General features: G+C 38.9%; 1 protein-coding gene across 1 annotated transcript in view; it reads left to right on the forward strand.

Annotated features, from left to right (window-relative positions):
• Positions 1-16,745, forward strand: part of OSBPL10 (oxysterol binding protein like 10) — a 179,707-nt gene that overhangs the window by 129,326 nt on the left and 33,636 nt on the right. Inside the window, exon 7 of the mRNA XM_054019842.1 lies at positions 11,263-11,409. Coding sequence (XP_053875817.1) covers positions 11,263-11,409 — 147 coding nt within the window. The remainder of the gene's footprint in view (positions 1-11,262; positions 11,410-16,745) is intronic.

Below are 16,745 nucleotides of genomic sequence, written 5' to 3' on the forward strand. Positions count from 1 at the left end.
ATTTGTTTTCTTCGCTAGTGGCTGTGTCATCTTAGAAAATACATTTTTACAAAATATCTGTTGCATGATATTGTATTAATTTTCTTGTTTGTGTAGATTAGCATAAAATACACTTTCATGATAAACAATGTGCGTTTATCTCTAAGGTTTTTCTTTCTTTAATTTAGGACAAGCCTGTAGGGCTTTTCTCTTTGATCATCTTTATTATCTCTGCTGCTGCCTTTTTTTCTCCTTGTTTGATGGCAACTCTGATTAAAAATGTTTGTATTGAGTTCTTAAGGGCATACAGTACTGAGAAGCATTTTTGTATATTAGAGTTTAGAGTAAGCAATATCCTAAATTTACAGCCCCTGCTTTTTCAAATACTAATGGCAAAGAAGCTGTGAAATGTACAAGATTATACTGGGTGGGGAAGTATACATATTCATGCTGGGTCAAAATAAAATAAAATTGACAGATTAACCAGGCAAGGATACACAAGGTTGAAACAGATCAGATTTAATTTAGCTGGAGACTTCGGAGATCAGGAATGTACACAGTATACTTTTTGCCACTCCATCTTTATAGAAATAACAGCAACACAAAATGCAATAGTGATGGAAAGGAATTCTGGCACAAGAACTGGGCGAGAGTGTGGCCTGGATGATGGCCCGTAGAAGTCTAACCCAGAGAAGTCATAGATAACATTGGTAGGCTGAGGGAAGTAACCAGATTAAACCTTGCATTTGATTAGCCTCCTTGATTGAGAGAGTACACCTGCTGTTTTTTAGTTCAGATTTCCAATTTGAGGGTCTTGCAAGATCCTTTGCAGCTCGTGGATGTACAGGGAAATTCTCTCAAATGTTAGTTTTATTTTTGATACTTCTACATTACATTCTATCACCTGTATTTGGCTGGAAATGGAACTTAAGGAAATCGTCCTTTGGGTGGAGTTTCAGTCATTAGAATATCTGGAAAAAATAAACTTTTATCTTGTGACAATGTCACCATATATGTCATGACTCATTCATGCTCCCAAATGAACCTAGAATTACAGTTTTAATTTTAGTGGAAAAAGTAATGCTAGATGCTTAGAAGTTTGGTAAAGAACTTTATTTAAATAGGAAAACGTTTGTATTTGGAGATGAGTCACATTTATCAGAACTGAATAAAAGCAACTAATTATAAGAAGCTAAAAACCTATATTTTCAGGAATTTCAGGAATTTGAATTAGACTTCATGAATATTTTCATATGCTCAAGTTGGACCTGGTTCTTCTTATGCCTGTGTGAATCCTGCAGTGGACTTCTAATTTACTTTGGTATAAGTAAAAGGAAAATCAGATTCTCTGTCTTTAACCAAGATTCCAACTACAGATTCCATACCTCCATTCTTTGTAAATAGTAACTTACATTTTTTAATTGCAATTTCCCCCAGTCCAGTTAGTCTGTTGGCTGCTTAATATTAACCATTTTTTTTAAAAGGTCAAGTTTAATTTTGACTCTCATACAGCAAGCCTAGCATGTTATGATTAAGCTCCTGGAAACAAAATGTATAAGGAAACTCTTAAGGGGAGCTTTTTTAATATTTCATTTTGAAAAATAATCTTTCTGCTGAAAAATTGCTCCCTTATTGGGAATAGCAAATGGAGTATGCGGTGATATGGACAATCAGGCCCTGGATATCACTGGAGTTTTAAATATATCAATTGAGTCATCTACCTTACTCCACTGCCTCCTTTAGGAGATCTTTTTATGGTAAGGCAGGATGTGTGGGCTGTGAAAACATTGCTCTAGGTCTGTAGCCTCCATAAGCTCATGATTAAGGCTACGATTTAGGCACGGGTATTTTTAGTAAAAGTCACGGATAGGCCATGGGCAATAACGAAAAAGTCATGGCCAGTGACCTGTCTGTGACTTTTACTAAAAATACCCATGCCTAAATCTTAGGTGCTGGGAGGCGGGGGGAGTGCTCCAGTGGACGCTGCTGCTGGGTGGGGTACTCCGGTGGTCGCTGCTGCTCCTGGGGGTGGAGGGCGGCCCGGGGTCCAGCTGTGGCTCCCAGACCGCTGCTCCGGGGCAACGCCTGGGACCAGTTACATGGGCCCACCGGAGCAGTGGCTGGTGCCGCCGGCCCCAGGGCTGCCCCAGCTTCTCTGGCCACCCTGGGGTCAGCCGCTGCAGCTGCGGAAGTCATGGAGGTCCCGGAATGTCATGGAATCCGTGACCTCTGTGAAAGACTCGCAGCCTTACCCATGATGGTAAAAGTTCCAGAGTGCTTTTTTCAAAAGCAACTTGGGCACTTGAGAGCCAATGTCTCATTGAAAGTGCGTGACCAAGTCGCTGTTGAAAGTGAGATTTAGGCTCCTAAATCATGTAGACAATGTTGAAAATTTTACCCCAGTCCACTCTTTTCTTTCTGCCTTCCGGTGGCAGATCAAAAGGTTACCAAGGAGAGGAGCCCAGCAGGGCTGCAGTGGGATGGAGGTCACTGTTGAAGCTTGGAGTAATTGGTCTGAGTTCCCTGTAGCACTATTCTTCCCGCTCCTTCCCTTTCTTCTTTCCCTAATCTGCTATCATTAATTTTAGAAGAGTGTTATGTTCCATTTTATTTGAAATTCTGTTGAGATGAAAGAGGCTTATGTGAGAGAGACTCGTTTTATCCCACAAGACTCTGCTGACCACCCTTTGAATAAGGTGAAACTCGTGTGTCTGCTAAAGGGCAGAAGCACTTTCAGAGTAGGAGACGGTGGATAAATATCAACGACTTTGTAAAATAATAATAATTAAAAAATCAGAATTTTTGTATTTATTTTTCAAAAATAAATCTATTTAAAATTGTTTGACAAGAACAACCTATGTGAAAGCCTTAACTTATTATAATAAATTAAAATAATTTTAAATTAAATACAAAAAAAATCAGATTAAGCAGTACACATTTGCTGCCGAGTTTTATAGAAGTCAAACCACTGAACTGGTGAAAGTCATTGGCTAAGCACCTGGAACTAGACTTTGTTAAAGTGCTAAACCAGCATTTGACAGCAGTAGCCTCTTCTCTAGGTGCAGAGAATATTTTCTTCATTTCAGTTTATACAACTAGTTCAGTGACAAGTTCAAAGTTAGAAACCAATTGAGAGTTGAAAAAGCAGGAACGCTTGTTTTTTCTGTTCCAATCTATGAATAACAAGTAGATGTAAGAGGATGAAAGCTACTAGTTCTAGAGCTTGAAGGACATGGTGACCAGAAACCATCAGTTCAATTTACAGATAGAGTTCAGATAAATATATAAACTGTGTAATAAGTCAGTGATTTTTATGCAAAATCTATTCTGATAAGCTTTTTTCTTATGCATCCAGCACACTTAAGGTCATTTTATTTAATTAAAAAAGTTGGTTTTGTGCATTTTTAATTGATTTGAATTTCTCTCCAAATGGAGCTTGACTCAAATCGCAGGTAAAAACTATCATCCAGTAAATAAGAAATGCGTCAGTCACAATTTTCAAAGATACTAAAACAGAGAAAAATTTAGGCATCTGAATAAACATAAATTAAGCTATATAATTTGTTAAATAAATGTGTATAGATAAAGTGCAGGGGTAGGCAATCTATGGCACGTGTGCCGAAGGCGGCACGCAAGCTGATTTTCAGTGGCACTCATGCTGCCCAGGTCCTGGCCACCGATCTGGGGGGCCTCTGCATTTTAATTTAATTTTAAATGAAGCTGCTTAAACATTTTAAAAACCTTATTTACTTTACATAAAACAATAGTTTAGTTAGACTTATAGAAAGAGACCTTCTAAAAACATTAAAATGTATTACTGGCACGCGAAACCTTAAATTAGAGTGAATAAATGAAGACTCGGCACACCACTTCTGAAAGGTTGCCGACCCCTGATATAGTGTGTCCTTCTGGTTAACAAAAAGAAGCACCAAATTTAGTGTAAAGAGTATATTTGGTTGAAAATCAACATGTTTTAATGGTTACCAGCCAATGAGAATCAACCTTTCTTTAGGAAAGTAACTAAAAAGTATAAATGCAAAAGGTGATTAAAATTAATCATTTAGATTAAGGTTTTCTGTTTGCTGATTTAAATCATGTTTAAAATCAGTGATTTAAATAGTTTCTATTGTGGTAGGAGAGTTGTACTCCTTGGATAGTGTTAGTAATACTTACCATGACTTGTGGCTGTATGATGGATTTGAGGTGTGGGACACTGTCTTCATAGTCAGATTTTTTTTATTTTGAGAAATAATTTTAGTTTGTGATTAGTCTGTCTGGATTTTTTTTCCGTTTAGCACCCACTGACAAGCTAGTTCCTACATAAAATCATTTACTAGATCGAACTTTCTGAACAAGCTACACCTGAGACTCAAATGATGGGTTAGCTCATTCAACTCACTGTCAATAAGGGTACAGTGCATTGATGGATATTATCTCATCATGCACATGCCTCAGTTGGTAACGAATATGTTTAAATGATTGGAAGGTATAAATACAGACAAGAAGCTGACAAGTTGCTCACAGAGATGCATATGCAATTAGTGACAAACCCACTGAGAAGTAATGTTTTTTTGTTAATCGATATGTCTAAAGGTGCTGTTAATATAATCTACTGTAGAAAAAGGAATCTAATTCTGGCACTGACAGTGGTGACTAATGTATGGGACTAATTTCTCAGCTAATGTAAACTGGCATAGCTCTGTGGACTTCCAGCCAAGAATCTGGCCTGTGAGTTTTAATCGCTGTCACATATGCAAGTGATGAACGCTGCTGGCAAACCTCTATTGTGAGCAGAATGAAATTCAGAATGAAAAATTAGAGATGTAAAAGACTATTTGTCTACATTGAATTTAAGGTTTACTGGTTGAGGCTAGCTATGACCAGTTGACTCATCATTAAACATGGCAGTCCTTGCCTACACTGAATGCTAAATTGTGTTTAACAGTGTAATTAAACAAGATGTAATTTCCCACTGTAGACAAAACCTGTGAGTAATTTAGTCCATCATTCTCCATGTGTGAGTGTTCACTACAGTATATATTCTAGTGCATTTCCCAATCTAGTTTTAAATGTGGAAGCCTCCTCTCTTGAGTCTACTTCCCTTGGGAAATTACTTAAAATCCTAATATATTTTACTGTCAAGAAATCATGATCATTAACCTAAACTTCGCTTCTGTTAGTTTCATCCCATTGCTCCTGGTTATATTCCCTTGTGCCATACTAAATTTTCATCATACTTACCATTTATACCCTTCAAATATTTGTTCTTCTTTCCTTTCCTCACTCACTACTGGGCTAAACCGTGCATATTTAGCTCTTCAGTCTCACCTCATAAGTCAGTCCTTCAGCCCCCTTAATCATTTTATGTCCTCCTTGGAATTTCCTCTAGTTTGTCTATATCTTTCCAATAGAGAAGAACCTAGAAGAACTGAAGATAGTGGCCCAGGTATAGCAATGACAATTGTCTCCTTACTTTAATATGAAGCCTCAGCATATATAGCCTTAAATGTGCATTGCCCTTATTTTGTTACCATATTGTACTGCCAAAAAAAAAAAAAAGTGAAGCCCCCTGTCATGGTTCATCATAAAGTTACTCAATTTATTCTAAAGACAATTTGCCTGTATGGTTTTGGAGTCCATGTTTGAAAACTTGGTCCTGAAACTGATTGAATTTTATAGGTGGTTAGTTCTTTTGGAGTAGTTATGTGACTGTCATCAGAATTTGAAAAATCCAGACTTGAGAGATTTTTTTTAGTGGAGTGGAGGGTTAACGAGATGTTTTTCCTCTTATAGAAAATCTGCCATTGGCTATATGGATTTTATTTACCACCTATGGAAGTGCACTCTTCCTGATGATGATGATTATTATTTTGGTAGACAGTGTACTTATTTGAAGGAATTTTTACTTACTGATTTCATCTCTTAGAAAGAGAATTGATGTTTCTTGACAAAGTCCATTAGTTAAAATGTCAATTCCTTGTCTTAACAGATGACCTCTCTAAATGAAACGATCCCCTTTTTAATTAAATTGAGTGTTTTAAAAATGATTCTCCTTCAAAAAAGTGCATTTTCATAAATCTGCTACAATTGAACCTAAAAGATATTAATATTGAGCGAGGCCTAAAAAGTATTTGGTTACTTAAAAATTAAATAAATAAGCTTTAAACCTTAAATAGGACTGCTAGAAATAACCTGTTATTTTTCACGTATCATCTTCTAGAAATTTTTTGGGAAGGTAAGTTCTCTTTAATATTTCATCCCCACTATTGTAAGCTTTGGTTTGTCTTTTTTGAGTTAGGTTAGACCAGGGGTTGTCAAACTTTATTGTACTGAGACCCCTTTCTGAGAACAAAAATTACTATATGACCTCAGGAGTGGGGACTGAACCCTGAGACCGCCTGAGCCCCACTTCCTTGAGTGGCGGGCAGGACCGGCTCCAGGCACCAACGGAGGAAGCATGTGCTGCTAAGGGGCGGCATTTCGTCCATTTTTGGGGCGGCACAATCCAGGAGGCTTTTTTTTTTTTGCTTGGGGCGGCAAAAATGGTAGAGCCGGCCCTGATGGCGGGGCCCAAGCCTGAGCCCCACCAACTTGGGTGGGGGGACAAAGCTGAAGCCAAAGGGCTTTAGCCCCAGGTGGGGGGGGGGGGGTGGGCTGTAACCTGATCCCTGCCACCTAGGGCTGAAGACCTTGACCCCAGGCCACGCTAAGTCCAATGCCAGGCTTGGCGACCCCATCAGGGGTCGCAACCCACAGTTTGAGAACTGGTTAGACATATGCACGTGTAATAGAAAGGCTGTTGTACCTCACTCTAGCAGTGGTAGTGACCAAGCACTGTTGGCTGTTGTAATGTTTTCCCCTAAGTTGACAGCTGTGGAGCTGAGCAGTTCAATAACTTTAATACATACTTTGAAAATTATAGGGGTTGAGGTTGTCTTGTCCATTGGAGAACAAGTATAGAGCATGTTAGTGTTCTCTCAATTAATTTCTTTCCTGTAAATTGATCATTCACATACTGTACTCTAATTATTTAGAGGAGCTGCCATTTAAAAGGATAATCAATAGCTATAATCTTCTGTACTCAGCTGAATGGTTAATTCTAAGTTTTATACTCAATTGTGTGTTTGTTTTGTTGGAAGATAAAGAATAAAAACCTGATTAGCTATTAACATTTTATTGATGCAACGTACTTTTGTTTTGTGGCTGTATGCACACATGCCCTAGAATCTGGTTAAACAATAACCGCTTCACCAAGTACTTTTTTGGAGAAATGTTGTTGGCGCATTTATTTAAAAAGTCTTCTGTATGTTCAAGGCACTTAATAGGCAATTCACCTACACTTAGGAAACAGTATTTAAAGGATGTGGCTTATTGCACCGAAGAGGACTGCAGTTCACTTTCTGTAATGAAAATGGCACCTGGTTGGCTGGGTTTTTAACCTTCATTAGCAAAGAATGAAAAGGAGTAGAAAACTAAAATAGTTCCATGGCTTCATTACTGATCACTCTGGATAAAAGGTTAATATTGACACACTTTATTTTTAGAGCAGTTTACAAAGTTAGGGGCTCTTCATTTTCACTGAAAACTGTAGTCTGTCTCTGCATATGTGGTGTGAGGACGGGCAGGGGTGCTGGAACAGGGGTTGGCTTGAAGTGGTTTCCATCATATATAGGGTTTATAGTTTTGTTCAGTGGCTTTCGGCACTCCCACTGTAAAAATTCTTCTCATGCCACAGAGGAAAGGTTAATATTCTAAAAAAGAATTAGGGAAATGTTAGGGTTTTTTTAATATTAAGCATAATCTACTAGTTTCACGTGACATTGAAAGTTGTATTGATTATGGATTGAATGTATGGAAATCCTCTGTGATTTCTGCAGTGGCTGGTGCGCCTGGCCGGGAGGCTGCCTGAGGAGCTCAGGCAGCCCCTGGGCCAGCTGCACCGGCTGCTGCTGGGGAAGTCAGGTCACCGCATTCCCCTCCCCCAGCAGCAGCAGCAGGAGTTTGGGTGGGTGGCTCAGGGCTGGGGGTTGGGGCCCGGGAAGGGGTGAGGGCTCTGGGTGGCGCTTACTTTGGGGGCAGGGGGGGCGCTCCCCAGAAGCAGTGACATCCCTCATCTCCTAGGTAGAGGCATGTCCAGGCAGCTCTGTGTGCTGCCTCCACCTGCAGGCACTGCACCCTGGAGCTCCTATTGGCCACAGTTCCAATGGGTGCTGCAGAATCAGCGCTCTTGGCGGAGGCAGTGTGCAGAATTGCCTGGATTCGCCTTTGTCTAGGAGCTAAGGGAGGGGGATGTCGTTGCTACTGGGGAGGCGCGGAGCCAGGTAGGGAGCCTGCCAGCCCCGCCAACTCCCTCCCCCTCACCAGCGGGGGGGGCCCCCACGATTTAGTCAGGAGTATATAGTACAAGTCATGGACCGGTCACAGGCCATGATTTTTTGTTTACTGCCTGTCTATGATTTTTACTAAAAATACTGGTGACTAAAACATAGCCTTAATTATGGACTGTACCTTCAAAGTCACCCTTAAAAGTGTAGAATCCCAGGTTCAAAAATCTACTCATTCAACTTAACAATGATGTGCAGGAAAAGAATTCTTGTTCATTTAAAAAAAAATACCCCAAATGAGTAGGCAAATATCATTTTACAGTGTTGTACCATTGCACTAAATTGGAACAGAAACAGTAGCCAGTTGATATTTGGTTAGTAACATTTTTGAATTGATGAAGAATGAAAATCTGAAAACTGTGTACTTGGAGGAATATATAATTTTCAAAAGAAAAGTCTCAATATATTCGGTCAGTAATTTAATCTCTTGTCCAGTGTAGTCCGTAATTTTTCATTGACTATTGAGGGTTGCATGGCTGTCAGTATTCTATTAACTGAAAGCTTAGTTACAGTTTTTTGGTGTTGCTTGAGAGCTTGTTACCTACTAGTCTGTCAAATGAAAGATAAATATATTTCTCCTGCTAGGCTGTTGTCTGCCCATGTGCGCTTGGGGAAACTTTAAAAAAATACAAGCAGAAAGCTGCCCCCTGGGATATCCTTCAGGAAACAGCAGCAGCATCTTTTCAGTGGGAATTATTTGCAGTTAAGCCCACAGATTTCAGTGTCATGTGACTAGAAATGCAGGCAGCAGATTGACATCCGCACACTCTTTCAAACTCAATTGAAATTAAAAAAAAAAAGGGGGGGGGGAGAGAGGGGAGGTTCTGTTGCCTGTTCTTAGTACTACTAATTCCAGCTCTAGCTTGCTTGCCATTAACCGAGCTAGCAGCAAGAGCAGCAGTACTGATAACGGTAGCACAGTACTCTTGATGAGGTCAAGCTGGATGAAAGGCAAGCCTGCTGTAGAAACGTCTACTGTAAGTTCTGAAGACCCCTCCCCACAGCCCCTGCAGATGAAATTCAGTTACGTACATAACAGCGTAGGGCTGCAGCATTCTGCATCTACTATATGATTATGGAATTAGATCACGTATAATAAGTGTTGTCAGATTATGTGCTAACATACTGAAACTGAATTTGTCAATCATGCATTAGTTGATTAGTGGTGGGTGACTTATCATGCTATACATTTTTCTGAGTGTTGAAAAGTGCTTGTTTTGCCCTTTCAAAAGCCTCCACAGTTGTTAAGGTTATAGTTTACCAGGTTTGGAATTATATAGTGTTTTCTAGATGGAGTAGTTACAGAGAACCTTTTTAATTGCTCTGTGTTCTAGTGGTGTTTCACCAGATGAAATTAACATAGCTAATTTGAGTTCAGAGATTTTCTAGTAATGGTTTATATTGGAGGACAGCTGTTGAAACATGCATTCAATAAAAAAAAAGAAGCCTGATCCAAATCATGGAAACATCTATACATAATAATGACTAGCCAGTAGAATACTGGTAAATAAGACCCGCTTTGTATATGTTAATATTGTAAGCCAGGTGAGGGATTTTTGGCTCTAGCATGATTATAGACTGTCTTCCAAGCAAATTGTTTTAAAATCCAATTCTGTGTACAATAAAAGAAGAAGCAGAATGTCCGTTTTTTTTCTCTTTTGCTTGGAATGTTTTAGACTTTGCTGTAAAAATCATCACCGCCTGTCTTTTGTAATTCCTTAAAATTATTTAGGGATTTATATAATAGAGCAACTGTCGTTGCAGCAGTGATATTCTTTTTTACAAAATTAAATATATATAAGAGACAGCTACACACCAGAGTTAGCAGTAAAGAACCATTGGTGCTGCCTTAAGAAATGTGAACAACTGTCTTGTAAATTTTTCAGCAATATAAACAAAAACAAAAAAAAGAACCACCATGTAAAAGCAAACCCAAATAATTCATGTCCTGGCCCTGAAGCTTGTTAGACTCTGGCTCTGATGAACCACCAAGGGGAGTGAATTCCATATTAAAAGAACTGAGTTAAATAATTACCACCCAGACATAGTTTATGAATATATTGTAATTTAAGAGGTAAGAAAGTGTTATGTTTTGTTGCAGAATTTACTATACTTCCACCCCCCACCCCCCCACACCATACACTTTGGAAGGAGATGGCATAATTTTTCTGTTTTTTGTTAATCCTCAACTGTTATATGTGGAAAATGGGCAGATATACTATTGCTCCTGTGTCTTGAACACAAACAAGCTAAATGTTGAACACCATGCCACGAATTCATAGCACTGCAACGAGCAGAAAAATTCACATTAATGTATATACCTCTGATTAGACTCTAATTTACCTTCATTATAGAAAGTTCTTGACTATGATGGTCCAATTAGCATTGATAAGCATTTTATTCAAAATTTACTTGATCTATGATTTCCAGAGTTGAGCAATTGGGATGAATGAGGGGAAAAATGATGTGAAGTTAGTCCTTAATATTATGATTTCTTAAGATATTTATTTACATGAGTGGTTTAGCAAATTGAAACTCTCTTGAGGATGCTGATTCTCAACTATGCTTGTTGTTTAATAGATAAAGAAAAGAAGTTTCTGGAGGGGAAGGCATTTTGCTTTTGTATACCTGTATCAGAACTTCGCACAATGTGCCCCTGTTGCTGACTGGAACTACTGCAATACAAATATTATATAATAATTTATGAATTAATACTTGCTAATGATCACCATTGTTGCCACTGAAACATCAAAGTTGCAGTACAGCCTTAAGTGGATTTTTGTGAAGGGCCCCCTTGGGTGCTCTGAACTATCCCCATTTTTAAACATGCATAAGTACATGACATATATTGCTACTTGTTTATCCAGTTGGTGATGCTTGGTGATTGTTTTCATTTTAGCATTCAGCTCCTGAGTTGATCCTGGTTGAAGATGAGATGACGGATACTGAAGATAATGAAGAGGAGGATTTAGGAGTCATGGAAGATCAGCGTAGCATAATTCTTCATCTCATCTCACAGCTCAAACTTGGCATGGATCTAACCAGGGTAGGCACACTATATCTATCTATCTATATCTATCTATATTAGTCACTCATTCTTTCTTACTAAATCAGTTCTTCCTCCCAAACTATTTTGTTTCTGATCTCAACTTATTCTGCAAACTCTTAAGCAATAGTTTTCATAGATTTGCTTCTTTTCAAAAGTGTGGTCCCATCCTGGGGCAGTATGGAGGGTGATCAGCTTTCTTAGGCAGGCTTTTCATGTCAAATTATAGCAGCAGGAACTGCAGAAAATGAAGGAGAGGAAAATGTATGTTTGTTTGTAGGCAGTGGTGGAGGAGCTTTACAGATTTGTATTTGTCTTAGAAAATTAGACTTTACTGTGGGCTTCAAAACAAGACCTCACATTGCATTTGGGACAGTGACTGTTTAAGCCAAACGAATCTGGAATTGTGGTATAATGTTTCCACAGGGCAGCTCACAGTTTCATTTGACCAAATCTTTTAGTCCCATTATAGTCATCAAGAGCAGAATAGAGGCCATGATAAAATTTCTGTCTTGCTCTTTAGGGCCCTCATTTTGTAAACACTTACACATCCTTAACTATGTTGATAGGTGCTGGAACTACGGGTGCTGGGGGTGCGGCAGCACCCCCTGTTTTGAAGTGGTTTCCATCAGAGACAGGGTTTACAGTTTTGTTTAATGGCTGTCAGCCCACCCACTATAGAAATTGTTCCAGCACCTATGACTATGGTGTGAGTAGACTCATTGGACTTGGTATGTTTGCTCATGTGAGTAAAGTTGTTCACGTGCATAAATGTTTGCAAGGCCAGGGTCTTTATCGCCTTTTCTTAGTGCTCATTCAGGGCAAAATCCTGCATTCTTTGTACATTCAAAACACCCAGGAAAGCAATGGGTTTATTGGCTGTGCAAGAAATGCAGGATTAAGCCCATAGTCAGTTTCATTTCACCTGCATCTAAAAAGACAAAGTGAACACTGGGAGTTAAAGGCTTCCAATTTAAGGAACAAGGAAGGTGGGTTAAATTAGTACTTTGGTATCAGATACCTTTGGATCACATGAAGACTTCAGGCAATCTACTATAACAAAATTATGACCCCTCAGGACAAAACTACTCTTCATGTTACAGTCATATTACAAAAGATTACACTTTGTGTATTCCTTTGTTCTGAAACCATTCAAATATAATATAATATAATAAAAAAAATCATAGAATCAAGCGGTCATCTAATCCAACCCCCTGTTCAAAGCAGGACCAATCCCCAACTAAATCCCCAAATGACCCCCTCAAGGATTGAACTCTCAACCCTGGGTTTAGCAAGCCAATGCTCAAACCACTGAGCTTTCCTTCCCCTCATAAAAAGGAATCTTGTTGTAGAGGTGTCACCTGAGAGATTTTCTGTAAGCCCCTGCAGAGTTGGAAAATTTGTAGATAGTTTGAAAATGAGAACTTCCTCCCGTTAATAATTTTGTATTCCACACTCTAGTGATTTTATCTCTTGTGGATACATAGGCTTTGAGAGGATTTTTTTTTCCTAATGGCATGGAGTAGTACCCTTACAGAAAGCTTTTTGTTGTTGTTTGTTGTCAAAGAAGTGAAATAAGTAAAGTGAATTTATTCTGACTTGTTTCCTCCACAAATAAAAGCAGTATGGGAAGGTCGGAGAGTTGTCTGTAAGGTAGAGTAATTATGAAAGAGAGCTCTTCTCAAGGGCATGTGGATATACAAAAAAGCTTGGCTTGCTTTCCTTTTGATCTTAGAAACAGATTTTTATTAATTTACATTGTATTATTTTTCTCTGAAATAAAGGATTTGCCCAGTGTGGTCTATCCTTTCCTCATATACTTGCTTAAATGCCTCCTTCTCCTAAAATGATGGAAATAATAAGACAAAATAATATGAACAAGACAACTTCAAGGTTAAATAGTCCTTTAATCCATTGCAAAAATAATATCAGATACCTGTACTGCCAGTAACGTTTATTTCTGAGTGCAACCAAAGTTTCACCACTTAATTTCTAAATTACTTCTGTTCCAATTTCTTAGAGCTGAGAGAAACACCTAGACCTGTATACTATTTGTATTTTTGTTGGTTGGTTTTTGCATTCTTCAGCCTCTTAGGGCTCTTCAGCTTTAGTGGTCTGGTATAAATGCTGTAACATTTCTATTTTGAATTCAGAATCTTACAGTAGATCTAGAAGCTTCATAGACCTCCACTGTTAACACCTTCTATTTTGTAAACCATTTTCTACTTTTGGTAACCTAGATGACTTTTATCACCCCACAAAAACACCTGAGGAGGCAGTAAAACTATTTCAGTCTAATATATCAAACTATCTCTGAGCTTCTTAGAGATGGTGATGGGGGATTTCTCTTTAAATTTCCAGTCCCTTCTCTGTATGTGTGCTGCCACACAAAACCCCCAAATACAAAATAGGATGAATGAGAGGAACATTAAATTGAGGCTATATCAAGTGAAACATTAATATCTTCTTTTCTGATCAACCACTTCTCATCCACTGTGGGAATCAAATACTTAGGATTTTTTGCCCCAAAGGATAATAATTTGTTGTAGGCTGTGGGTTGTTTGTTTTTTGTAACAATGTAAATATTCCTAAGTGTGCAAAAATAAATAAATAAAGAAGGTTACAAGAATCTATTCTCTGACCTTGATCTCAGATCACATTGACAGAGTATTACAGGGGGCTATGTGAACTTTCGAGCACACGGATGAATGGCATCTGACCCTAATATTGGCAAAATGTTAATGTGTGTGTATATAGATGTTTATGCTGAATGAAGAATAAGAAACTTGTTTAGCCATGTCAGGTTCATTTTTAGTGTATATGATGCATGAATGCAAATAGTAAGAGTATCAGTCAGTTCATTGTGTTACCATGGGCACATCTCACTTTTCTAACCATTTGTGAATTAAAAAAAAAAAAAAAGTACTGACTGGTTGGTTGGTTTTATTTATTTATTTTTAATTGTCTAGATTGCTGACTGATACAGGGAGGCAACCTTTAGCCTGTATAGAAACAAAGCCTAGTTTATTTAGTGACAGTACTTATTTCATTTTTAACCGTTCCTCTAAAAGTCAAATCCCAGGTAACTTTGATACTGGTCAGCTTTTGGGTCTGCAGGAGCCAGTTGTGACAGATGTTGATGTTAAAATCAAAAGATGTTTTTACTTCAGTTTAGTTTTAAATGTTTTGGAATTTCCCAGTGCCTACTTCACCAGGGCTTTTTCTGTAGTTGCTTTCATAAACTAGGAATGGTTGTATGATACTTAGTGGCAATTGCTCCTGAAAGACTTATCATAAAATTCCTGAGCCATATGAAAGATAACAGCATATTTTCCCTTTTCTAAGGACTGGTTTCTTATGTTGGCATATTAGCTTTGGCTACATACAAACTGACTCAAGTTTCCTAAGAAGATAATAGCAGCACTTTAATGTTGCAGAGGTGCTCCCTGCTGGAATGAGACGTGCTGCCCCATTTCATATTGAAGGATTATATTGCACGTGCTGTCTTGACTTGACATCACTGATTACATCGGGTTTTGCTAGAGCAGGCTCCTGCAGTCACGTGGACATTCACAGCAATCAGAAGCGCTGCATGTGGGTTCATGGCTCTGCATTGGTAGATCACAGTGTAGGCTTTAGCTGGATCAAGGTTTTTAGGCTGCACTTTAATGTGCTTTTTAAAGTAGATTTATTGTGCAAATAAGTTTTGAAATTTGTTCATTCTTTGGCTTTTAATGAAAAATGACAGAAATTACTGTTAGCCTAATACTTTCTCAACAGCCATTTCTGTCTTGTAATTTGGATAGCTGGGTTATTAGTCACACACATTCCATCAGACAGATCAATTGGGACAACTTTTGGTACTATTCCTGCAGTGCCTAGTATCCTCCCCTCTCTTCCCAGTTATTTGCTATCCTAAAAGTAAATGGCTGACAACATATACAGCGACAAAGTCATGCCATAACCCAGAAGAGAGAAAATAAATCCATTCATCATAAATGGACATGGTAGTTTATTTTCCCATGTTACAAAACTTTTTGCTTATTTTTCAAATTACATCTGGCTTGAAACTTAACACTGGGATGCAAATGTGCCCTATTTTTACTCCCACAATAACTTCTTTAAATAGTAAAATGCTTCTGTCCCTCTTAAAACAGTGAATTATCATCTCAGTGGGAAGTGGCTGTGCCAGATACTCCCTTCCCCCTTCAGTAGAATGGCAGCCCAACTCTATTGCCTCACAGCAATGGATAAAAATCGATTATGTTAATTTAAAAAAACTCCAATTTGTATTTAAAACAAATGGTTTAATATTATAAATACACATTTTTAAAAAAAATCTATTTAAAAATACGTTTGACATTATCAAACAAATTGCCATAATTTATTATAATCTATAAAAATCATTTAAATGAAAAAAAAAAAACGTTTGCTTGGAAGTTTTAAAGAAAGTCAAATCACTGAACTAGGAGACGTCACTGGCTAAGCACCTGGAACCAGAGTATGCTGAAGTGTTAAACCAGCTTTTGACAGCAGTAGCTTTTCCTGTAGGCACAGAGAATGCTTTCTTGTCCAGCTGTACTGAAAGGAGGACAGGAGACACTTGATATGGTTTTAATCAGGCCGCAACTTTATTATTAGATGTCTGGGACTACCCAGCAGATAAAAATGTACTGTGCAAGTAACCCCATGATCATTTCAATAACTACCCGAGGGCTTATGCCAGTCCCCCGTTTTTCCATCCTGGTCCCCAGCCAACCCATGTGGTTACAGGGGTTAAGGTGGGCTATAAAGGAAGGGGGGTTGGCTCCTGTCATGCTAGTCACAGGAGCCCTGAACCCCTTCCCCTCCCCCCATTCTGCTCCTTTAACAAACACCTCCTTTTTAAGGCCTTCACCAAGCCATTTATCTGGTCACTGTACCTTCCCTGGGGACTACCTGCACTGGACAGCCGCCCCACACTTACTGAATGAGTTGCGACATCGTAGCCTAACTCCCTTCCCTACTCACCATAGCAAAGCCCTCCCTGAAGCTGCTGTGGGGAAGGTGACACCCCCCCCCCCCCCCAGGCCAATCTAGTGATGAGGGAAAAATTCCTTCATAGCCCCCTGAGGACGGAGCGGCTAGCAGAATGCCTACTTCAGGTCCTGACCAAACCTGGTATTTTGCCACTTCTAAGGGAAGTGGAGATGGATGCTGCTCCACCTGGTCTGGGAAAAAGGGGCTGCTTCTGCCAGGCTTGTCCCTTTTCAACTCCCCAGCTCTTCCAATCCCTGGGGATGAGTCAGTGTTGCCATGCTGACCCGCTCCCCCTTTTCCAGCAGCTTCTGAGCCCC

This window comes from Malaclemys terrapin, chromosome 2, assembly GCF_027887155.1.
Source record: "Malaclemys terrapin pileata isolate rMalTer1 chromosome 2, rMalTer1.hap1, whole genome shotgun sequence".
Classification (NCBI taxonomy): domain Eukaryota; kingdom Metazoa; phylum Chordata; order Testudines; family Emydidae; genus Malaclemys; species Malaclemys terrapin.